The 25,284-nt window shown below is 43.3% G+C and overlaps 1 protein-coding gene and 1 long non-coding RNA gene across 2 annotated transcripts in view; one reads left to right on the top strand and one right to left on the bottom strand.

Moving 5' to 3' along the window:
- znf804b (zinc finger protein 804B) overlaps positions 1–16,538 on the top strand; it is a 45,654-nt gene extending 29,116 nt beyond the window's left edge. The window contains exons 3-5 of the mRNA XM_019873620.1: positions 4,080–4,202; positions 10,924–11,054; positions 12,022–16,538. Of these exons, the coding sequence (XP_019729179.1) occupies positions 4,080–4,202; positions 10,924–11,054; positions 12,022–15,637 (3,870 nt within the window). The 3' untranslated portion in view covers positions 15,638–16,538. The remainder of the gene's footprint in view (positions 1–4,079; positions 4,203–10,923; positions 11,055–12,021) is intronic.
- On the bottom strand, positions 669–2,283 carry LOC109518024 (uncharacterized). Its single transcript, XR_002168646.1, has 2 exons — positions 2,040–2,283; positions 669–1,179 (listed from the first exon to the last, which is right to left on the bottom strand). It is a non-coding gene; the product is annotated as an uncharacterized LOC109518024 (long non-coding RNA).
- Positions 16,539–25,284: the final 8,746 nt, after the last annotated feature.

Genomic DNA, 25,284 nt, shown 5'->3' with positions numbered 1-25,284 from the left:
GCGGTTCGGAAAATGGATGGATGGATAAATGAAAGGTGTTTCTTTAAAATTATCTGTCATTAGTTAAAAAGAAATTTTATGTATCAAAAGTATGAGTGGTATTGATTGCTTCATCTCAGTGAGTACTCCGGAGTAGAGTAACCATACTGGTATCTGTCTGAAAAAATTGGTTGTCTCATTGGTTGTCTTTTAGGCTTTCCTTACATCAGTTTTTTTTTCTCCATTTGCATCGTAGGGTCACAATGAAAGCTTTCTATCTTCACTTTTCCTGTAGAACACGTTGTGACAGTTGTAGTTGTTTCTGTGGTCTATAAGCAAAGTTGAGGTGAGCCTCTCAAAGACGGCGCTTGATAAGTCGATGTACACACGGACCCGCATGCACTGTGAAACTGCAAATGCCTCATTAAATCAAAAAATGGATTCTGTGATCGCTTCGCCGATACTTGGGAAGCTGGAGCAATTCAAAAGGCAACGCATCATTGACGGTAGCGTCAACATACTTCCAGCAGAGAGCGAGTCGACTTTGAAGGGAGTCTTCTCAATATTTGGTTCAATTTTTGCTTCTTCCTTTGAGGTCTTGTGTCTCAATACATTTGTCTATCTGGCGTACCTGCAGATTGAATGAGTGACAAGAAAGTCATTTTGTTCATCTTTTTTTTTTTTTTTTAAATTAAAATCACCTTCATATGCACATCAGGGATCATTAGTCTCAATGGTAATAATACAGTAATGTGGAGCTGTGATATAGACTGTCAGACTGGATGACCCGGCCTCGCTTCACAGAGAAGGCGTTCGACAGAAGGAGAAAAGGGCAAATGGGGGGCTATAAAAGGGGGGTAACGAGTATGGCAAGAGGATGGAGTTGGAAAAAGAAGTATAGAAAGAAGCGACAAGCTCAAATTAAATTCCCATCATGTCAGTGTAGGACAGAATTCAATAGTGTTTATTGGCAGACCCCAGCCTGGGGGAAATTACATTCTGAAGCGGAGCATGGAATGAATGCACACACACACACACACACACACACACACACACACACACACACACACACACATTCATCTACTGTGCACAATCCTGCATATCTTCAAACCGAGGGGGGGGGTGCAATCCAGTGGCAGATGTGAGCATGCAGACTAGTGATGTATCCCCTGGAGTCCACGTGCCACGACTGTCCTTGTTCTGCACACACATCTGTTGTGAGTTTGTTTCTCTGATACTTTTCTTCACACAAAAACATCAACCGGGACGCGCATGCATATACACACACAAAGGTCCAAGTGGTGCATTATGGATTGATACTGCTGTTTTTCCCCCCTCCACGAGTGTCATTTTGTTACTGAGGTTTTTCTTGCATGAAGAAAATAAACACAAAAATACACTTTTGTAAGAAATAAAGTCATAATAGTGGGAGGGGAAAAAATGTAGGATTATGTAATACGTGAGATTATGAGAATAAACCTTTGACATGATAATGAAGTGGTAATCTCGGTCTGTTTAGTTTAGATTTGTGTACAAAAATTGTGTTTTTCCTTGTTCTTCTAATATAATCTTACTTTCTTGATAGTAGGTTTACCGGTAAATCTTCATAAATTTAGGACTTTATTTTTGTAACTTCTTTCCTCCATATTTTCCTCTCAATTCATTAAAGTCTGTAGTTTCAAAAAACCGATATAGTTTGTCATTCATAGCAGCGGTCCCCAAGCCCCTTTGGGACCAGGCAGAAGAGAGACAGACCCGCGAGCTGTGAGCAAATTGACCCTATCAGACGTGGCGGAAATGTGTGAGAAATAACAAGAATCTGCCCCCCAAAAAAAGAAAGAAAAAGCAGTAAACAGAAAGGAATAGAAACAAATTGACCATACATAGAGCTGGACAGCCATGACATCCAAAGATGAAGCTATGTTGACAAGAGAAGTTCCTCCCCCAGCGGTATTTCCAAATACAACATCAAACCGGTAACATTTCGCGTTAAGCAACACTCCAACCTGAATAGGGCGTGCTAGCAATGTAGCAGCCATGGCTAAGATTGGCTTACTTACACTCATGTCAGTGAGGGACACGCACGGCTTTGGTCAGCGGGGTGAGTGTGGGTTGCGGGGAGTGAAGTGAACTAGCAGTTTGCTCCACTATGATCCTACAACACAAACTAGTTATTTGGCCACCACTGCTGTATGTTTAAAATGATAAATCAAGCATCTGCAGAATGCGCATACAGACGAACAACCGGCATGTTTTTCCTCAGTTTTTAACAGTCGATATAAGAAATATAAGTTTCCACAAAGTACATATTAAAGCATGTCCTTTATATTCATCTATTTTCTATAGACACGCCTGTTTGTGTGGGGCTGCACGATGGTCAACTGTTGAGCACAGCCGCCTCACACTGCAGAGGTGCAGGTTTCCATTCCGGCTACGGCCTTCCTGTGCGGAGTTTGCATGTTCTCCCGGTGTCTGCGTGGGTTTTCTCCGGGTACTCCGGTTTCCTCCCTCATTCCAAAATACATGCATGGCAGGTTAATGAAACACTTTAAATTGTCCCTAGGTGTGATTAGAAAATGGATGGATGGATGTCTGTGTGAGTGTGCGCTGCACCTCCGCCTTTTCTTGTGCTCACCTTTCTCTCGATTGTGCCATCCGCATCTGTGCCTCGGTATCCCTGATTGCCTCGTGTATTTAACCTCGTGTTTTATTCTGTCTTGCTGCCAGTTCGTTGTACATTTTCTTCACGTTTTCAACAGTGCGTCTTCTTGCCACTGACTTCTTGTAATCTTCAACCCCGTTTGATTATTGACCTTGTCTTTTTGCTTGATGCTTCCGGATACCGCTGCCTTTGCTGACGGCCTACTCAGCCGGTTAATTAAACCGTGTGTTTTTGGAACTCTTTTGCTTTTGAGTCTTGCATTTGGGTCCGACCTCACATCCTGTTCCTGATAGTGACTATCCTCATTAGGGTTGCTATTTTAGCTGACTTTGGACAAGAGTATTATCTTTGTATGTTATACAATATTCCACTTGATTCAAACTTTGAGAGTAAATGTACCCACATCCGTGATGATTTCAATTAGACTCCATCTTTCCTCATGACACCTCCAGCCTATGACGAGAGCTGCGATACAACTGGACTGGTTTGCTCATACAGACAAACTATTCATGCCTACAGGCAATTTAGAGGCTTCAGAGAGCCGAGTATGCGTGTTTTTGTAACGCGGGAGGAAACTTGGAGGAACTCAAAAAGGTGCAAGGAGAAGAATTCTAACTCCAACAGGAGGGCTGATGCTGAGAGTCGGGCTGCCATGTTCAACACTCGCCCACTAGGTTGGTCAACTGGACTCGGTTCGGCAAAATGAAACCATCATTCAAGGTTGTCAACGCGTATTCTAAAAAAAAAAGTATTTTCCTCTATTCTGTCCAGTAAGTCATGATTTCACTTTTTGTACAAAACAAGAAGAATGGGGGGGAAAAAAATGGCATCTAAGTCATAGCAGAGTTGCCCGTCATAAATCCTGTCGGCATTGCTTATTTAGATGCACAGTGTGGACTCCATCAGTACATAGAGTAGAATAACATAACATGAAGAAGTCAAACTTGTCTACAAATGTGCCGCACCAGTGGCTGAATGGACATCAGACATTTTGACATTGTGCCGTGGGACTTACTATGCAATATCGTGCAATATTTTGTCCTTTCCCGCATTGGAGAGTGTCACCAAGTTCAAGTCGGCCGACACATGTATCCCATGAATTTGGTAACCTCAAGCCAATGCTCCAGCAACCTACTTTAATAGAACGCAGTTTAATGGCCATAGGCAGAGCAAATGTCAGAGTTCTTACGAAGAATGTCTCCGGGATGCAGATTAGCTGTAAATGGCTCTCACTCTAAGCCTTTATGTTTTGTCGCTTTTTTTTTTTTGCCTCCATCGCCTTTCGTCATCAGTCTCCCTTGTTCTATAAATGTCAGAGTTCTTACGAAGAATGTCTCCGGGATGCAGATTAGCTGTAAATGGCTCGCACTCTAAGCCTTTATGTTTTGTCGCTTTTTTTTTTTGCCTCCATCGCCTTTCGTCATCAGTCTCCCTTGTAGCATTGGGCTGCTCAGCGGAGGATCTGAAGTCTCTTTTCTACTGCGAGCTGTGTGACAAGCAGTACCTGCGCCACCAGGAGTTTGACAACCACATCAACTCCTACGACCACGCACACAAACAGGTACATGACGAGCGGCTGTTGCTCGTGGCACCTTGCTGGAAAACACAAACGGGCATTTCTTAAGATCCCCCCTGTTGCGGAATTATGCGTTGATGTAAAGCTGCTTTTCATGCCGCCTTGAAGAATGCTGCAATACAACCGCCCTACCGAGCACGCATACACAAGCTCATCACATTTCAATTTCAATCAGGAGAAACAAATAAGAAAACGAGAGAGATGAGAAATGACGAAGGGCGATTAATATTTGATGTGAAGAGGAGGAATAGACTGGTACTTAGACCCCAGCAGGAAGCACATGGCCTTGGGATGACATCTTATGAGTTCTGACGCGAAGGAGCGATGACATCAGTGATGAAGAGTGAGCCTCCAGGCAGAAATGTATATTGATGTGCATTAGAAGAGATGGCCATTTGCATTGGTGGAGGCGGGTCAAAACCGTGCCAATAACGGGAAGACAGAGTGAGGAACGTTTGAGTTTAATTTCCAAATTTGCAAGCTCAATTTTTTATTGCTGAAGACAGATGCACAAGGGCGCCCGTGAAAGGGAAATGTTGAAGCATGGGTAGTGGCCTTGTTCAAGGACAACCGTAGCAATACTGCTAAATAATACATCTATTGAAGTCAATTGTATGTAGTTCCACAAAATAAAAAATTAAAGTGTAATTTCTTTCACATTGAGCCATCATCATATTTTTCATGAGCTCAATTCACGGAACTAAGGCCTGCTGCACGCAGAAAGACAATCGGGCTGTATTTGTACTGATATTGCCCCTTCCCGACCAAAGATGTCATGAACCAGACAATCTTGTGTTTTATAAGATGATCCTGTAAGAATTTGCTGAAATTCATTACAAATTGATTTGTCCCAGAAAGAGGATTGCGAAAGGGTTAGGACTGACAATCTTGTCTTAACTGATGACGTCTTTTTGTTATTGACAAGTGGGTTCCACTCGACGGCAACACGTACTGTATTTTCCAAAGCAGGTCTTTTTTGGTGACATCGCGATTTTACACTGTTCACCTCTTCAATCCCTTCAGAAACACCTGGAAAGCGACGGCGTAACAAACCCGGTGGTGAAAAGTTCTTCCTTGTTTCTGTTTGATCACATGAAATTTCTGCCGGAAATATCCTTATGTGTGTACGGGGTCTACGACTTTTTCGTCTTACACAAAAGCTGTATTTCTCTCAATCAATCATGCATCCATCCATCCATTAATACTAACATGTATGTTTTTGCAATGTGGGCCAAAGCCTGGGTACTGGAGCCGCGAATCGAATGCAGGACCTCAGGACTGTGAGGTACATGCGCAAACCACCAGTTCACCATGCTATTATATACTGTACTAATATTGATTTGACCAAGTGCGGCCTGGTGGTCCAGTGGTTAGCGCATCGACCTCACAGTGCCGAGGGACCGGGTTCAATTCCAGCTCCGTTTCCTCCCAGATTGCAAAAAAACACGCGAGGCAGGTAGGTTGATTGGGCACTCCAAATTGTCCCGAGGTGCGAGTGTGAGCGTGGATGGTTGTTCCTCTATGTGTGCCCTGCGATTGGCCGGCAACCGGTTCAGGGTGTCCCCCGCCTACTGCCCGTGAACGGCTGGGATAGGCTCCGGCACCCCCCCTCGAACCTTGTGAGGATGAAGCGGATCAGAAATGGATGAATGGATGATTTGACCAAGTGACCAACCTCTCATTATTAATGCATACTTTATTACTATAATATCAAATGGTAACTCTTACTAATAATAATTTAGAGATTACATTACTTTGTATAAGAGCATTTTTGTTTTAGTTTTCCATTTGAAAGGGAAATGTTGAAGCATGGGTAGTGGCCTTGTTCAAGGACAACCGTAGCAATACTGCTAAATAATACATCTATTGAAGTCAATTGTATGTAGTTCCACAAAATAAAAAATTAAAGTGTAATTTCTTTCACATTGAGCCATCATCATATTTTTCATGAGCTCAATTCACGGAACTAAGGCCTGCTGCACGCAGAAAGACAATCGGGCTGTATTTGTACTGATATTGCCCCTTCCCGACCAAAGATGTCATGAACCAGACAATCTTGTGTTTTATAAGATGATCCTGTAAGAATTTGCTGAAATTCATTACAAATTGATTTGTCCCAGAAAGAGGATTGCGAAAGGGTTAGGACTGACAATCTTGTCTTAACTGATGACGTCTTTTTGTTATTGACAAGTGGGTTCCACTCGACGGCAACACGTACTGTATTTTCCAAAGCAGGTCTTTTTTGGTGACATCGCGATTTTACACTGTTCACCTCTTCAATCCCTTCAGAAACACCTGGAAAGCGACGGCGTAACAAACCCGGTGGTGAAAAGTTCTTCCTTGTTTCTGTTTGATCACATGAAATTTCTGCCGGAAATATCCTTATGTGTGTACGGGGTCTACGACTTTTTCGTCTTACACAAAAGCTGTATTTCTCTCAATCAATCATGCATCCATCCATCCATTAATACTAACATGTATGTTTTTGCAATGTGGGCCAAAGCCTGGGTACTGGAGCCGCGAATCGAATGCAGGACCTCAGGACTGTGAGGTACATGCGCAAACCACCAGTTCACCATGCTATTATATACTGTACTAATATTGATTTGACCAAGTGCGGCCTGGTGGTCCAGTGGTTAGCGCATCGACCTCACAGTGCCGAGGTACCGGGTTCAATTCCAGCTCCGGCCCCCCTGTGTGGAGTTTGCATGTTCTCCCGGGGTGCGAGGTTGAGCGTGGATGGTTGTTCCTCTATGTGTGCCCTGCGATTGGCCGGCAACCGGTTCAGGGTGTCCCCCGCCTACTGCCCGTGAACGGCTGGGATAGGCTCCGGCACCCCCCCTCGAACCTTGTGAGGATGAAGCGGATCAGAAATGGATGAATGGATGATTTGACCAAGTGACCAACCTCTCATTATTAATGCATACTTTATTACTATAATATCAAATGGTAACTCTTACTAATAATAATTTAGAGATTACATTACTTTGTATAAGAGCATTTTTGTTTTAGTTTTCCATTCGTATTTCCTTCCAAATAACAACCAGTACACACACACACACACACACACACACACACACACACACACACACACACACACACACACACACACACACACACACTAATAAAACAAAAGCAAAACTATTAGTCATGACTCAAGTATGATTGTATTATTCTAGTTTGGACAAGATGGGGTCAATGGTGCGTTAAGAAAAGGCCCGGCAGCAGGTTCCCTCCTGTGCTCTGCTTTCATTCCCATTTCCATACGCAAGCTCTGCTTTAGACTAACAAGCTGAAAGTTCCGCTCTCAGAACACTCGCGTTCGGCTTTGTGTTGTCATGCCAATTGGTACAATAAACGTACAGACGTCTTAGCCGCGCACAAGCAATCTCTTAACCGAGCCAGCCCGCCTCACGCTTCCAGACGCCCACACTGGGCCATGAAATGAACATTAAATAAGACGGTTCCCGCACTGTCATTGTTCTTTGGAAATGAATTGAAGCAACTGCAGGCCAATGTTAATGCTTTGTTTTAGCCAGCGGCAAGCACATGAAACAGGCTGCATGAGGCACTGAGCTGACAGTAGCCACTGGCGCTGGGAGAACACACACATGCACAGTGGCATGCACGCTGGCTGCCGAGCAAGCAGACGGCAGATGAAATTCCAGCTGAAGACGGCTTCCCCGCAGGAGTATTGGCTTTGGAAAATGGAAGCTGATTGCAGTTGCGACGTCTCCTCACCCTTACCATCGATTCGGGGTTAAACCTGTCTGCAAAGAGCTCGTCTCAGCGTTTAGCACTCATGGCTGAAATTGCTTCGTTACAACATAAACGCGTTCATTTAAATAAAGAGCAATCAAGACATTTGCATGGATACATCCGCCAAAATGAAGTGAGGCAGCAAACGGCCTGAAGCTGTGCACATCTGAAGGAGTATCGATTTGTGTTGATTGAACTTGACAGCCCATGGCGAGACGGACACGTAGGGGAAAGCGAGGGGACATGATGTCAGAGACATATGACAGAAGAGTCCTCTTTAAAGGGGGAAAGTGAGCACCTGTGATGTTGTTGCCGACGCTAAATATAGCAATGGCATTCATTCTTATGAGAGAACAATAACCTGGTGATGTGATTCCAGCACAAGGGAGCATCTTCGCATATTCTTTCTGGCTCTCATCATCATGTACAGCTACGAGCACGGCCACTCTCGTTCTACGCCCGTCTTCCTCCCCTCGTCCGCTCTGCCTCATGATGTTTGCACCCATGTTTGACTGTTTAATATTACTCAGAGATCTGCCGTTAAAGACCCTCCAAACTTCACACAGGCCCTAAAATCAAACACGCACACAAGCTGACTCCAGGTCCATCCTCTGGACATAAGTAGGATTTAATTGAAGATCTGAATATATTATTTTGATTGACACTGTTTGAGAGATATCGATTAACTCCACCAAACATGGTTAGCTTGTTAGTTAGCAGGCCCTGTGCTTATCTCCACAATCAATTTCCATGAAATTTCTTTGAGGGGTAGCAAAACAACCCAGGGGATGTATATACAGATCAACATAAATTTGCAAACTGATTCACCCTGAACAAGAGTTAAAAAAAAGAAAATGAAATATGATAATAAAAAAAATGTTTCAAAGTATATGTCGGCTACATTTAAATATTACTGGTATGCAGTTCGGTGCTCTAATCTCCGTCCATCTCATGGACAGAGTGGATATAATATTGTAAATTATCTTAACTGTGATACTCTGTCATCATAAAAAAAAGTTTTTTTTTTAATATTGTGTTAGTTCAGTTAGGCAATAAGATTCGAATATACCTCTTTAATAGTTACAGGTAAGCATTAATATATCAGCGCAAACATTTTTTGACTGTGGTTCCTTTGTTTTTTTCCCCCTTTATGATTCTCGAAAACCAACACAAGCAATTTCCTCATAATTTTGGTTGGGTGGCACATTTTAAATTTTATGATACATGTCTGAAAACAAATTATTTGGGGAGTTTGAGCCCTTCTATCTTATATGCAATGCTACAGTATGAAAATGGCCCCACCCACTTGTTCATACCTAATTGTCATAATCCAGGAAGTAGCCTCTTAACAAAAACACAACTTGCTTTCGCGTTATATAGGAATTATTTTTGTATACAGCACTTGTATTGGGTCTTATTAGCTAGATGCTAATCCTGGCGCATCGATTAAAAAAAAAAAAAGCTCCACAACAAAGTGCTTCTGCATTAGCGTCCTCAGCGAGCTGATAGTGGGATGTTAAGCATCAAATGATAATGTAAGAAGACAAGCGCTTGTGTAAGACTCAGCACAGATTAACCTGACGTCTGTCATCTCCTGCGCTAGATCGAGGTGTGAAAGAGAGTGAGTGTATAAATAGATCCAATGTCTGAGGGGCTAATCTGATGTGTGTGCATGCAAGTGCCTGTGATACATTCTGGATGATAGGTGGGAATGAGTAACACCATGTGGGGGGGAAAAACCCCATCTGACAGCATAATAATCATATTGCGAGTTATCCTGTGGAAAAAAAAAATGCAATTATATATCACGTAAACACCAAATTGTGACGGTTAACGCCAAGATTTCCACGTGTTTGGTTAGAGAGGGTTGGGAGGGATGTCTGTGGACAATGCCGCAGCTATTCCCCAACTCCCGAGTCCCTCCTTCGCCTTCAGATGCAGACAAGCAGACAAAGACCGGCACATAAACATGCTCATGCACACCTGCCAAGCGTGGATAAAGGAGGGATTACAGTGTGTCAGAAAGGGAAATCGGAAAAATAGTGGCGTGAATCCTTGAGAGAATCGGCACAACTTTGGTGACAGACACATTTCACCTACGTAGTAAACACGCATGCACACAAAGCACAGCTGGTTGAGATTTTTCACAGTACTGTGACACATTCATGGGGTTGGGCCTTGAACCCATCGCGGTTGCTGTAAATACACGCAATCTCCTTGTCTGTTTTAATGCTTTGTGTACAATTCACACATCGACTGTGTACTTAATATGTCAAAATGAATGTCAAACTCATTTTTGTGGTGAGCCTGACAGGGTCACAAAGCCCAAGACAAATTCGCCTCTAAGAACGTTGGGATACACAAAGCCCTCCACTAACATCGAATCAGGCGTACGTCTTGGACATTAGGGCACAAAGTCCATCAAACATCATATGTATAACAACAAGCAATTAGCAAAATCTCCCTGACAGAGATGCCAGATTTTTTAATTGATCAATTTTATAATGTGCTACTGTCAAGACATAATGGCTGTTTAACCACTATGACAAAAAAGTTATTTGTTTTATTTAATTGCAAAGAAAAAAAAAGAAAGAAAAGCCCCAAAATAGATGCTAGTACATCAGAAGTTGAAACTGTTAAACCGTCTTGAAAATCATAAATTTCACTCTTGGTGTCTAAAAGTTGCATCATCATCATCATCATCATCATCATCATCATTAGGTATGCCACTCAATGATCTGAACCGTGAGAATTCATCATGTATTTATTTTTTGGTTTGTGCTCATGCTGGGCATTGATCGAAAGGCGCTTTCATCTATTCCGAATGTGGTTAATTGGGCACATGTTTTGAGGAGAAACATCCAAAAATGCTAGATGCAATTTGAAAATCAAATAAGAGGCTTGAGGGGAGTCACTCAAGCCTTTTCTTCATGTGTGTTTACTGCAGAGACTGAAGGAACTCAAGCAGAGGGAGTTTGCTCGCAACGTGGCCTCTAAGTCATGGAAAGACCAACGCAAACAGGAGAAAGCTCTCCGACGCCTGCACCAGCGTGCACGGCTGCAGCAGGAACGCCAGCGGTGAGTGTGTGGACGTGTAAAATAAGATCAGGACTCCACAGAGGTTAGAGTGCGTCACATCAATTCAATGTTTCTTCAATTTGATGGTTGCATGCACAGATGTGGGAGCACTCAGTCGCCCTCCGTGGGCCACAGGTGAAGTAAATATAACATGAGGATACTGGCTTTCTTGGAAAGGTGTTTTCGGGCCACGCTGAAATGAAAATAAGAATGATGTGAATAAAATATTATTGGGAATAAGTTTTTAAAATAAAAACATTGCAGGAAAATGGAATCATTTCACAAAGTAAGAGTGAACATCGTTGTCAAATGGTGCAGCATAACCTTGAAAGAAATAAGGACCCCTTCCCTAAAAGATGCTTCCTTTACCCCTCTAGAAAAAAAATGTGTGCTAATATATAGCATATACAATATCCCAACAGGTATTTGATGAGCATTCCACAACTTTCTCAGTCTTTGCCAACTGTCCAAGCTTTTTTTGGAAATTGTTTGCGCCATAACATTTTAAGTATTTGGTAAAAACAATAACGTTTGAGCGTGTAATATCATGTCTTTGTAGTATATTCAATTACATATAGGAAGAACACGATTTGCAAATAATTGCCATCTGCTTTAATTTATCTTTAACACAACATTACAACTCATTCAATTAAACAACTACAGCATAACTCTGTATTACCGTAACCAGAAAATATAATCAATGAGAAGCAGACCTGTTTATACTTATTTAAGAAGTGCAATATTTTGAGGTGAAAAACGGAAACGATTGTCTTCGCTTTGTTTGGTACGTAAGCACAATTTTAAAATCATCCAATCAAAATGCCATGATCATGTTTGAAGATGATCAAATCTGCTTGCAATCGTGAAATGATTCTAAATATCGCTTGACAAAATTGACACTCAGTGTTTGTCCAAAGTGATTGAATGCAAACAAACTGAATATGTTGTGCATTAACTGCCATTACAGTGGCCAAGGGAGGACTTTTGAGCTCCAGACTGCTGTCAGGCTTGTCAGCCAGCAGCAAGACAAAAGCACCGCGCACAAAGCCTGCAGCCCTGTGGACAAATTTGAAGCTTTCAAACACACACACAGGCCCCCAGCCAAACACGGTGGTACATCTCCACTGAGCCACCAGCGAGAAAATCCATGCCGGCCTCTCTCCCAAACACCACTGCTCACTCCGACCGAGTCCCTGCTAATCACTCATCCAGAGTCCGATAAAGGTCCTCCTGCAGTGAATCAGCAACCGCATGTGGGCTGCCAGCTGCCTCTGGAGGGGCGGGGAAGAGTCGGAGGCAGGCGTGGGGTGTCCTTCTGTTTCTCGCGAAGGGGGCCGCGGCTGGAGCCCTCCGCCTCAGTTTTCTCTGACCAGGAGGAGGAGGAGAAAGAGAGGCGGCAGCAAATGAGAAAGCGGATTCAGGGCCTTTTGGAAGACATTGAAAGGGAAATTGAGGGCGTTGGTCAAAGTAAAATGGGAGGAAAATGCACAAAGGACGCCGAAATAAGGGAGACCTTGAAAGATAATCAAAGCAGTGATTTAGCACACTCGACGTCACATGATGAGCTAAAGCAGGCACCAGGAGCAGGTGTCGGTGCGCACATATCCGTTCTGTGTAAAGATGGTTCCACCTGTGTTCCATGGCCTGTCAGTTTACTGAAGTTCACCAAGTGTGAGCCATGCGTCTCTTATAGCTGCAACCCAAACAGCACAAAGCAACCCCAAACGGCAGAACAACTTGCACAGGATCAGCTATGTGATCTCCTGGATGAATTGAAACCAAGTGAGTCAGCTATTCTTACACCAGACACTCATTACTGTTTACAAAAAGGGATGAGTTCCGCGCACGAGCCGAAAAAAGCGGAGAATGTCGAGGCAGAAGCACACCAGTTTGTCGAGAACAAAAACCTTTCGTCTTCAGGGGACGGATCAGAAGGGCCGTCACGCATGCTAAGTATAGAGCATCATGTGCGGGCGCCCTCCTTTCCATTTGACCCCACTCATAGTGACAGCTCTGACACAAACCCCCCGACTCCTCCGGGAGACAGATTAGCAGGCACAGGGGGGATCGAGGAGAGAGCCATCTCAGCCCTAAGCTGTAAATTAGAATCTGTCACCAAGCTTGGCACACGCAGGACATGCATCGGCTCGGCAAGGTGTGAGAGAGAGAGTGCGACCGCGTGCAAGAGTGCCAGCGATCCTCATCCGCAAGGAGGTATCTCGTGCAGAAAGAGTAAACACAGCACAAAGAAGCCCAAGCTGGCAAAGAGAAAGACGGGGAGAAAGCGAAAGTCCGCAAATGGGCGCAAATCAGTAAGATGCAAAGTGAGGAGTGTTGTCTCTGCAGTCTCCAATGTGATCGCCAAAGGAGGAGAGACTGGAGAGAATTGGCGAGACAAAAAGGGACAACGGGAGATGGAGGCAAGAGGGACTGTTTGGAGAGCTGGGAGCAGCTGTCTTCCAGGGAGAGCCGAGACCAAGCCAGTCTATGTCTCTTTCAGGAAGATGAGGCCTCACAGGAGTCTCTGCTCAGCATCCCAGTTCTTACTCGGCAGGAAGCGAGGGGAACCCTGCCGCGCCTTTTCCCAGTTTACCGGATGCATGCCTGACACAGAAGGGGAGCCAGTCCCCCGGAGATCTCGTTGCTCCTTACACTCTTTCTCACCAGGATCTAACACAAAGCTGTTTTGGGAATCGGGTCACCATAGCAACCCCAGGAGTTTCATTGACTGCAGTTACCCTGACAACAGCTGTAGTGGCAGCCCGGCGAGAAAGAGAAAACTCCTCCATGGGGACAAGAGATTCATTCACAGTAACAGAAGTAGTTCAGGACGTTATGGGGAGACAGACAAAGGAAGAGAAAGCGGGAGGCATTTTGGTTCCAAAGGCCGAGGTTTGGTCTCGGACCAGTGGGAGTTGACTGAGGAGAATGGCAGGCTGAATTCTGGATGGAGATGGAGAAAGAAGGCGATAGGATGGGAGTGGGGAAGTAGGTACAGCAGAAGTCCAAGCAGCAGGGAGAGGACAAGCAGGAGAGCAAGCATGGAAGATGTAGATTGGGACAAGTTGACATTGGGAAGTAGTGACAGTTGGGAAGAAAGAGGGACACGCAGGTCCAGCTCAGGGTCCAGAACCGGTACCGACAGCAGGAGGAGCCCCAGCTGTGCATGGGGATCTGCAGGCACAGGACGCTCGAACTTTATGTGTGTGCCTAGCCCTGAATGGTGGACAAGTAGGCGGGTATACAGTCCGCCAAGGGAGTTTAAACCATACGAGTCCAGCAGATGCCACGGGCCACGTTCCTGCAGCCCTTGCAGCAGCAGCAGCATCAGCAGTGTGTCTGAGCTCAGCTGGGAGTGGAGCAAGAGCAGCGCCTCCTCAAGTATGATGCGCGGGAGACTCCCATCTGAGGTAAACGCACAAAGTGAAGTCACATCTCTTTCACCCGACCTCATCTTCAATGGCGGAGATGCTTCATCAGACCCCACTGCACATATCTGTGACAGCAAGATGTCTCAGCTGGAAAGGACCAAGTCACTGTCAGACTGTGACCATGGACCTCTTGTTTTTCCAACCACAAACAAAAGCATCCCATGCCAAAGTGATTCCGTATCACAGAAACCAATGCGGACATTGCAGCTCCCCCTCATCGGGAAGCTCCCTGCAATCCAGACAAAAGCGAGGAGGAGAAAAAAAGAGTTGGAAAGAATTCAGAGGGAGGCTGGTGATGAGGAGGTGAGTCAGAGGTTGGACAGTGAACATCCTTTGGGCTTGGCTAAGTCAAACCAAAGCAATACACCAAATCTATGTGCAGTGGAAATTAGGACGGATGACAAGAAGACAGGCGCAGGGCCAGCTCAGCCAATCAGCTTTAGTGCAGAGGAGATGGACAAGTATCGGCTCCTGCAGGAACAGGCCAGAGAGCACATGCAGAAAGTTCTGGAACAAAGTGAAGAGAGCACAGATGTGCCCGTGGGGACAAACCTCACATGCACCACACAGAAAGACGACTGCGGGACTCCAGAGAAGGCGTACATGCCTAGACCCTCAATCAAGGCTACACAGAATCCTCCCACAATGCCAACAGGTCCCAATCCCCAAGAAAGACTCCTACGCATGAACCCACAAGAGGATTTTGCGCCACCTTTGGCTTTGGGTGTCCCCAGCCTTCCTCCCCTTGCATTGACCCCTCCTTTCGCCAACCTCCATCATTTAATTTTACAGCACCCAGCTTTCTCCACAGTTCATTCCGCCGCCTCACACCCCTCTCCTGATGTCCAGCCGGGCCAGCTCGCTCACTCACTTACCCACCCCCGCCCGAGCCTACCTCATTACCTTCACCCTTCTCCCGTCCCTCTCTCATCCCTCTTTCCCTCCATCCTCCTTGCTCACCACGCCGTCCCTTTCCTCCCTCCTCCACCTCCCCCGCCGATGTCCTCCTTCCACGCAAACCCTCTCACTCCTCTTTCCACTCTAGCCCTGCAGCCTTCCAACAATATGCGGCCTTTCATGGACACAGTATGGCGAGTTCGGTTCCAGCAGAAGGCCTTGGAACAGTCGCAGAGCTGCAGCCATGTTCATTAATTTTTCATGGCAAGAGAGAGCACGCTATTGGAAATGTGCTGGTCAGGGATCAATTTGAGGTCCTCTCCACACATACAGTGTGTTATTGACTGCGTTTGAATTGAAAATGTGTTTCTACATTAATCCCCTGCCGCGTGGCAGCCGACAGTGACACAACCGACTTTGATCATTTGCTTTCTCGATCATTCAACCTTATAATAAAGGGAAAGGTGCACCTGCTATTCAAAGACAAGCTGGGCTTGTGTCATCTTTCTTCTTTGTATGTGGCCCGCTACCTTTGATGTGTAACATGCATGCCCCTGATAAGGAGGCGAGAGGAAATCACATTGCTTCTTCTGCCTTTGGTTCCATTTCACACAAGTGGTGAAAAGTATGACTTTCAAACCATCAGAACTGAAGTTGTAGCACAAGCACTATTCTTACTTGGACACATTTGAATTTAGCAGGATTGTGTCCTAAATTCGGGGAAAGATTTGGGGGAGCTCCTTGAAAAAGCGTCTCTTTGTTTTCGAGAATTAACGAAGGTATTGAAAATGTAATCCCCTACCTCAAAACTCTTTACAAAGTCATGAATTTGAAACTTCAAGACAATAACCTACTAAATTGTTGGAAGAACATGTTGAGCTAGAGCCGTACTTATACGAGCAGCTGAATTGCAGTAGGTGTCACCTGTATATCTGTTTACTCTACATGATTTTGTGTTTTGTAAATATTCTAACCGAGTTTAAGTTCGAGTCATGACAAACAACAAGATAAAAGCCCATCCATACTTCACTGTCTACTTCAAAACACCAAATGACTTTGGTGGCAATGACACATTTCCCTACCCACATGTATTTATGAAAGTTGTTGCGGCAGCAGTCTGATCTGTGCTGAATTAAAACACACCTTGAATAAATAACAATGCTTCCATGTTTTGTGTGTGAGTGTATAATGATGATGATGATGATAATGATGACTGTTATCGTAAGTATAGTAGTAGAAGTAATTGTACTTTTCAACACTACATTGTTGTAATGTGTCAGATACTTCAGGACATCAACTAAAGTGGGTTTTATTTATTTTGGAATGCAAGTTAGAATATCTGACAATATAGGGAAAATATAACAGATATTATAATAGGTATTGCATAACCAGTGGATCACCGTGTCACCTCTGGGTAAATATACGTCACCAAGCACTCATAAAGATGTAATTTTGCTTGACAGTGGTGGATCTAAAGGGCTGCCTCATCTTTGGTGGTGTAACACCACGGACGGGCAGTTACATGCACAGTCAATTTAGAAACAATTTCAAGAATGTGCAAATGAGAAAGGATTTCCTTCGTTATTAATTTCACACTTGATGGGTGGGCAGGCATGTTAGAGACCAGAGAATTGTTTACAAACTATTAAAAAAGTCAATTTTCTGTAATACGTCCCTGTGAGGTAATTTAGGCACTTTCTCCTCATTGTGGCCCTGACTATCCCAGTGTGTGTGTGTGTGTGTGTGTGTGTGTGTGTGTGTGTGTGTGTGTGTGTGTGTGCAAATTTAGGGAGCAAGACAGAATCTTTATCTTTTTCTCCGAGACAGGAGATCAAACGGACTGTGTGAAATATAGAGCAGCAATAATTAGCAGCTGTTACAGCATCAAACCTCCTCATCTCCACCAGTCTCTCAGACACACACTTCTCTGTCCTTAGCCCGGAGTTTAATTCTCAGAATTCTTTTTTTTTTTGTTGCTCAAACCTCTCCATCTTCCAAGAGCAACTCCTGTGAGATGACACAACAGCCATCAGACATACGTCAGGATTGACCTCCATCCTTTTTCTTTTCCGGATAAAAGCACTTAGAAGAGGTAAACACAATCAAGCGAAGACATGAGTTGAGCTTGTTAATAAAGCGGGTGTCATCCACGGCGGAGGAACTGTGCTTCATAACAAAGAGCACACAAGAGAGCAACACTCTGGAGCCACGTAGAAATTAATCACAGCGTTTTCTGTCATTGACTGATTAAATCATTTCCGAAGCCTTGAGATTTGCCTGCTGGCGTGTTGAAGTGTGAGTGTATGTTTACGCGTGTGTGTCTATGCGAGTACGAGACTTGATTTATGATGGAGAGCGAATGGTTTTCTCTCTCAATCTCTCCTGTGAATTAATGAGGTATAAAAACTAAGGCTGGCACTCAGTCAAATACTCCAGCAGGCACTGTGAGCTTGCTGCAGAATAGCTATTGGCAACAGCAATGCGATTGTGTTATGGATACAAAAAAAAAAGGAGGACAAAAAAAAATAACCCCTCATGGCTACTGAGGCGACTCATCGACCTAAATTGTGCCGTTAAAAAAACAAGTCTTTCACCCTCTATTTTTGTTGTGTTCCACCAAGCCGCCTCTTTGATTCAAGCAGGTCAGCGGTGCTGCATTCAGATCCCCCAGCTGTACTCCGTGTGCAGGAGAAAAGACACAAAAGGCGCAATTATGCTTTGTATGCTCAGATTCTACAAAAGGAGAAGCCAGTATCACGATGACAGCATTCTGACAATGCGGCTAAAATGCTCCAGAGCTTCACGGAACATTGTGCTTTTGTGGTAAATTACTTTTCTGTGGGTATGTGTGTGTGTGTGTGCGTGTGTGTATATGTGTGAGACACTTGACATTTACCTCAATACGTGGTAGGGGAAGGCATATAATAACCGGTTGCTGTACTTCAATCTGCCTCACATCTTTTTAATACAAGCCTGCCAGTGTGAGGTGGAGAAGTTCCTTCCAAAGTATGACATGAAAGTTTAGTAGCCGGGTCAAGATCATTATAAAGTGCCTTTGTGTCTTCATCAGAATCACTCAGTCATCATAAAAATGTGGCAGAATAATGAAACTCGACGGTCTCATTTGAAGCGACCAAACATTTGCACACTCACCAGTACAATGACAAATCTGTTGAAACGTGTTCCCTTTTTTTTTTTTGTGCCATTCGTTGTCAATGGATGTTCAGGGTTTTGCATGCTAACTACATTGTGCGTAGTGAGTGATCAAATGATCGCATTTTTTTTTTACATGATTTTATTGTCAACAACAAACTATTTGATAAAATGCCTCATTTCAATCATTTCTATTCAATTTTCATTTTCACATTGAACATTTTGCAGGTATCCTAAAATTTCTGTCTATTCTGTTAATATGGTTTAACCGCCCCTCAAAAGGCCAACTGAAGTCCCCAAAAAATCTTTATGCACCCCTACCAAGTGTAAACATGACATTCTGATTAATATTGTGGTTCTGGACTATGAATTAAACAGAAAAATCCACCCGTTTTTACTCATCTCAATGACAGGCCATTTTGCCTTTTACCGCCACTTGCTGTTGACTGAAAATGACATCACAGTGCCTAAGGGCTCACTTTGTGAGCATCACATGACCAAACCCAACAAAACAAGTGACCAGTAAAATGCACTGTAACCTATCAAAATTAGTAAAGCCTTTCATTCCTGCATTACAGCAAAATGTTATCCTACCTTCCCCCCAGATCGCTGCAAAGCTCAGTGACTGAATCCCCATTTGCTCATTCACAAAGTGAATTGAAAAGGTGATCCTTTTCAGAGTGCACAAATAATGGTTAAGAGTTATATGCATGAAGTATGCTGTTTGATACTTTGTTCACATAACTGCGCTAACTTTTGTGAGCTTTTGAGCTGCAGCTCAAAGAGTAGAACACTCTTGGGTCAAGAGGCACCGCTGCTGCGGCAACACAACACAAGTGGCTCCGGGATGTTTAAAAGTTTGACATTAAAAAGTAATTCTTCAGAATGCAAGACAGAAAAAACAAAAATTGCCTTGATGCGAAAGTACACTTGCATAGTTCTGGTTTCTTGATTGTCTTTATATTGGTTTCTGTTTGCATAAGACTCTTATTTTGCAGACGGCAAGTTATAATTTACAATGGATTTAAGGATTATAGGAGGCCGGGGGCTCAATGATATGCTTAAATATTTGCAGTTACCCAAGGACATGACACTGTCAGCCTACACCTTACGCTCATCTGCACATGTACACACATATACACGTAGACACACAGTGCTTACTGTATGGTAGATAGATGGAGGTGTGTCGGCGTTTAATAATAGTAAGATGCAATGCTCGTTGTAAAGAAAAGCATGGCTAATTCCCCGGTTATGTTATCTCAGAGAGACAGATGTCCCTACCAAAGATTACAATGTGGATTCCCGCACACACAAGCACACCGAAACTGCATGCCCAATGTCGATGCAGAAATCCATAAACACATTCTATCCTCAGAAAATAGAGTGCGCGTAGCGCAACAAAATAATGACTTTCACCAGGGTCAATTTAGAGACACAATTAGGACCTGAAGAATCCAAAAGAAAGTTTGTTTCCCTTCCCCAAAACTTTCATTTGGAACACATAACTGACTTTGACTTCGTGACATATTGATTAGAGAAAAAAAAACCCAATATATTCCCCCAATAGGACCACTTTGAGACAAATCCAAATGCAATTTAATGATCACCTTAAGCTCCACAGTGCTGCAAGTGCGAACCCATCACGTCAGTCAGCTGCAAGGACTGCAAATCTTTTCCGAGGTCGAACGCGCTGCATCCATTCAGCCGGCTAATCCATCCAGTGCAGGAAATGGTTTCTCAGCACATGCGAAAGGTCGCATGATTAATGGAGTCCCACGGTGGCTGTCAGAAAAAAAAACAAAAAAAAAACCTTGGGTCACTAACCCATGGGTTCAATTATGTCATTAATGCAGTTTGAATGCACGGTCACGGCCGGAATATCACACTGATGACTGACGTGCACTTCCTGCCTGTCACTGGTCAAGCTAAGGGAACGAATGACCTCTTTTGTGTCGCTTTTGAGAACGCTGCCACTCAGAAGCAACCCAGCAGCGTCTTAGAAAGGCCGATGCCCCTTGTGGGTTAGTAAAGCTCGGCATTGAAAGGAAACAGTTCAAACTCGAGTGGCCATTCTCTTCAGCCTTGGAGGAGAAATATTGTGGATCTCCCCCCCACAGTGTAAAACACTTCCTAGCAGTCTGTGACAAATACCATAAGTATCAAGACTTGCCGCACAAAGAAAAGTGGGAAGTCTTGAGTTTTCTGACCTGTATAAGTGCACTGGAATACCACTTAACCTAGGAGATCCAAATTAGAAAGTCGGAGACGAAAATTATAAAGACGGAGACGAAAATATCTACCCTACTCAATAATAGCAACCCCCATAAAGCCACCGACCGTGAACATCCATCCATCCATAATCTGAAACACTTTATCCTTGCGAGGGTCGCGGGCGTACTCTAGCCTATCCCTGCCGTCTTCGGGCCGTAGGCAGTATACACCCTTAACTCGATGCTAGCCAGCGCAGGGCACAAATAGACGAACAACCATCCGTACTCACACTCGCACCTCGTGACAATTTCGAGTGCTCCATTTACCTGCCATGCATGTTTTTGGAATGTGGGAGGAAACCGGAGTACCCGGAGAAAACCCACTTCCAGATTGGGTGTTTTGATGAGATTCGAGCAGGAGGCGGGCTGAGATTGGAAAATGAGGGGAGCCTTCAATCTTTTGGACAATCCTTTGGGTATTTTCTCAGCCATCTCATTACCTCTGCGTCCCGCGTCCTCAACACATAATTTTCCTGCCAGACGCACAGTTCCAAATAATGTGCATTTTTGGGACACAAGGAGATTTCTCAGTCAAAAAAAATAATACAAAAAAAACTTTTTTTCCAGCAACGATCAGAGTTTGATAATCGCCGCCATTGTTGTTTTGATCTCGCGTTAAGTAATCTCGCATGACGAGTTTCTGTTCTCGCGAGACGAGATCGGCTTTCACCTCATGGAAAACAGACGATTGCAAAGTTGTGTAACGCAGGGGCGTCACTAGGTTTCAAGAACAAGGGGGGCTTAGCCCCAAGGGGAACACAGCCCCTTTAGGGGGGGTCCGGGGGCATGCCCCCCCGGGAGAAATTTTTTCTACATTCTGTTAAAAATCCATCAATTCCGTGCACTTTGAGAGCAAAATGAAGAGGCCACAACTTAACAAAATAAAAGAGTTCCTGTGCCTCAACACAATACCTCTCATTATTTGCTGTGTACTGGCAAAGTGAATAATTGTTATTTTCATGCACCCCATTATTGGTTGGTTGTGAGGAGTGTTGATTTGTATAAGCTTGGCTTGAGATGTCTGCCGTGATATGAAATTTAAGTTAGTACAATGAGATGCAAAAGCTTCATCACTTTGGAAAAACAAAAGTTGGCTGCTCAATACTTACTGTAAGCTCCGATTGCATTTTGGGAACAGCCTTGCAAGTAAAATTAGCCTTGAGATCTGATAGACTCACCTGTCCAGCAGAGCTCCCCCCGGCTCACTCTCTGTGCGTCTTTAGCCTGATTCCTATCAAATAAATAAATTGATTTTATATTTATTTTTTTATTTTATATAGGCCAAAATCTCAATAGGTGTTGCCTCAAAGAGTTGGTGTAATGATTATTTATGTATTTAATTATAAAATGTTGCTTAATTTTTATTAAGCACCACCTTAATTTATCCAAAAGTGAACACTTGTTACAGTGCAGTTTCTGCTGTTACTGGAGATATTTTAGCGGACTATAGTCACTAGTTTTACCAGCATGGATGCATTGAATACTTAATTTACCTTTCTAAAAAACTGTCGAATATCCATGCTGTCGACTCAACCTGACTTTCGGCAATGAACTGTCAGTTGTTGCGTTAGCATTTGATGTGGCGATGGTGACAGACACGTCAAATGCTAACGCAACACCTGTTGCGTTCAGGAAAAGTGGGAGATTTAACATTAAAATAATGGCAGGTTATCGAAATATAATTTAAAATGGTCACGTTACATTGAATTTGATGCAATATATTAGCAAAAGTACAGGAAAAATAAATAATACTTTTTTTTAAATAATGCAATGAAATTATTTAGGGGGGCTAAAGACATTTTTAGGGAGGCTGAAGCCTCCCTAAAATAGGCCTAATGACGCCCATGGTGTAACGTTTAAATAAGTGTTGCGAACAAGTGTTGCGAAAGTTTATTGCGGAGATATCACAGAGGAAGCAGCTAAAGTTGGAAATTTTTTTTGCGATAATCATCATTGGAAGTAGAGTAAAGAGAGGAGAATTTATGAACTCAAAGACTGAACTATGGGATGAAATAAGAACCTATTTCTCAGCAAATCTTGTATGCCTGAATTATTAAAATTTTTGCAGCATTTGTTTATAAGAAATAAACCTATTATAAATGTATATTCTTGTTGTTTGTGTGATTATCATATGCAATTGAATAAGTAGACCATTTCAGAATTCGAAATTTGGGACTCTCTAAATCAGTGGTCCCCAAACTACGGCCCGCGGGCCGGATCCGGCCCGCCTCCGCGTTTGGTCCGGCCCCCTGCAAATACCACAGAGTATTTTGATTTATTTTTCGTCGATGTGGATTTGTCTTTGATCATAAAGTTGGGCTTTTGCAATAAAATGTTCCTTAGTTCTGAACCGTTTTCATTATTAACTATTAATTAGCAACTATTTCATAAACACAGATACAATAAGGTGACATTTGGTGCATCTTTCTGTGCCGTTATCTGGCAACGCCAGAAAAAAAAAATCCGAAACCGGCCCCTCTCTCAGAGAACGGGATCATGGCGAAAAGGTTCGGTAAGAGAAAAATAGAATGCAGGGTATTTAACCCAAAGTGGACAAACGATGTTTTTGTTTTTGTTTCTTTCAGCGCAAAGAAACGTCTGTCAGTCTCATCTGTCAAGAGGCGGCTTCATTTTGTGTGGGTTTCTGGAAACAATCCATTTTTACATTTCCGTACTCTTGCGGTCACCCTTTTTCTGTTCCAGACTGACCCCGGCCCCCCCATCACAGAAGCGAAAGCTTATGCGGCCCTCACAGGAAAAAGTTTGGGGACCGCTGCTCTAAATGCATAATGGGAGTCATAGTTTTCTTATCAGCGAGTCCCTGGGACTCACAGGGCTCAAACTGTAAAATTATCACTGTTTTCTGTTCGCTGGATGTGCGCAGGAGCAATGTTTGATAAAACAGGCATTGGGAGTGGATGCTTCCAGTTATGAATCTCATGGTTTTGTTAAGATGGGTGTCCAAGTGGTTTGTGTGTGTTTGTGTGTTGTGTGACCTGAACCCAAAGGGGGACAATATACTGCTGCAGACTACATGGTGGGTGCTGAGGTGCTTCGTGTAAAAGTTGGTGCGCCCCATTTTGCGCCAACAAACTTGAAGAGCAGGTCGTTTCTGAAGTTTACTTTGGCTGCTGCCCCTTTTATGTCCATTGAAAGAAAGCTTTCAATCAAGGGTCACTCCAAGGTAGGCTGGATTCGGGGCATTTTTAAATTTAAGCCCACCGAGGGAGACGTGAAGTTCCTCTGCAGCCTTGGCATTGCGGGGATGGAATACACTTGAGACAGTATGTGCTGGGCTTGGATTTAGGCTGATTTCGTCATTTGTTTAGTTTTGTACTGAAAGAGTGGGCAGGCATTCCGGGGACTTGTTTGCAAACAATGACAAATCCATTTTCAATCATGTGTCACCTTTAAAAAATATGCTACCTCTGCATATGCCAAGATTTTGGCATTAAGATGCATTACGTTCCGAGAATGATGAGAAGAATCTTGTAGCCCATACTAAAGTGAAATGAAATCCGGGCTCCTCACCAACATTTAATGGGTTCTTCTTTGGCCCACCTCCTCACTTTTGCATCATCAACAAATGTCAATGAAACAAACATATAACATACTTATAAAATGTAATAAAAAAGTAAATGCCTTTTTTTTCATAGTTGACCTTCCTTCATTTCCAATAATCCGGGATTTTTCTTTCCTCTGTGTATATCATTATATATATATATATATATATATATATATATATTTTTTTTTAACACTAACTTAGAGATAATCAGGTACTTGCTAATTATATCATACGAGGATTTGTGATATTATTGCACAGTACTTCTTACTGGGTAAAAAAAAAAAAAATCTTCTGGGCCATTACAGCTATATTTTCATGAGATAAGGGGGAACAGTAGAGTTCAGTGGAAGTCTCCAGCATCGCCATAGCATCATCCAACTAGCGATCCAAGCATCAATATTTTATACAGCTTGCCCACATTTGGGTCAAAGTAGCGTGAGCTGGCTTAGGGTGACAAAGATTGATTGATATCGACTGATTGTGAGAGGAGAGATTTTGTTCAAACATTTTATCAACAGTCTATAAGGCTGTAGTTTTTATTTACAGAAGTCATTTAGGATGAATGGTTTCATATCTATGTATGTGGGAAGAATGATTGTGATAAAATTCAACATGCCTCCCACACACACACTCAAAAAAAAAAAAAAAAGGATGAGTATCATGAATCATCCCTTTCTGTATTGGAGTAACCGCAGACTGTGAAGCGACACAACCGCAAAGAAAATGTTGCCATTCGTAACAGATTATTGTCACACCACGAGACAGACTAAGATGGAAAGCTTGGGAAAGATTTTTAACATCCACCTGAGTCAACGTAATGTTCAACATCTGAATGCTAACGACAACTTTCCTCATCACAGAAGTTGTATCGGACGACACAAATCAACACCAATGACACTTGTGCAACATACGAT

Source organism: Hippocampus comes, unplaced genomic scaffold (genome assembly GCF_001891065.2).
Source record: "Hippocampus comes isolate QL1 unplaced genomic scaffold, H_comes_QL1_v1.1 scaffold383, whole genome shotgun sequence".
NCBI lineage: Eukaryota > Metazoa > Chordata > Actinopteri > Syngnathiformes > Syngnathidae > Hippocampus > Hippocampus comes.
This window is presented reverse-complemented; position numbering and strand designations above follow the sequence as displayed.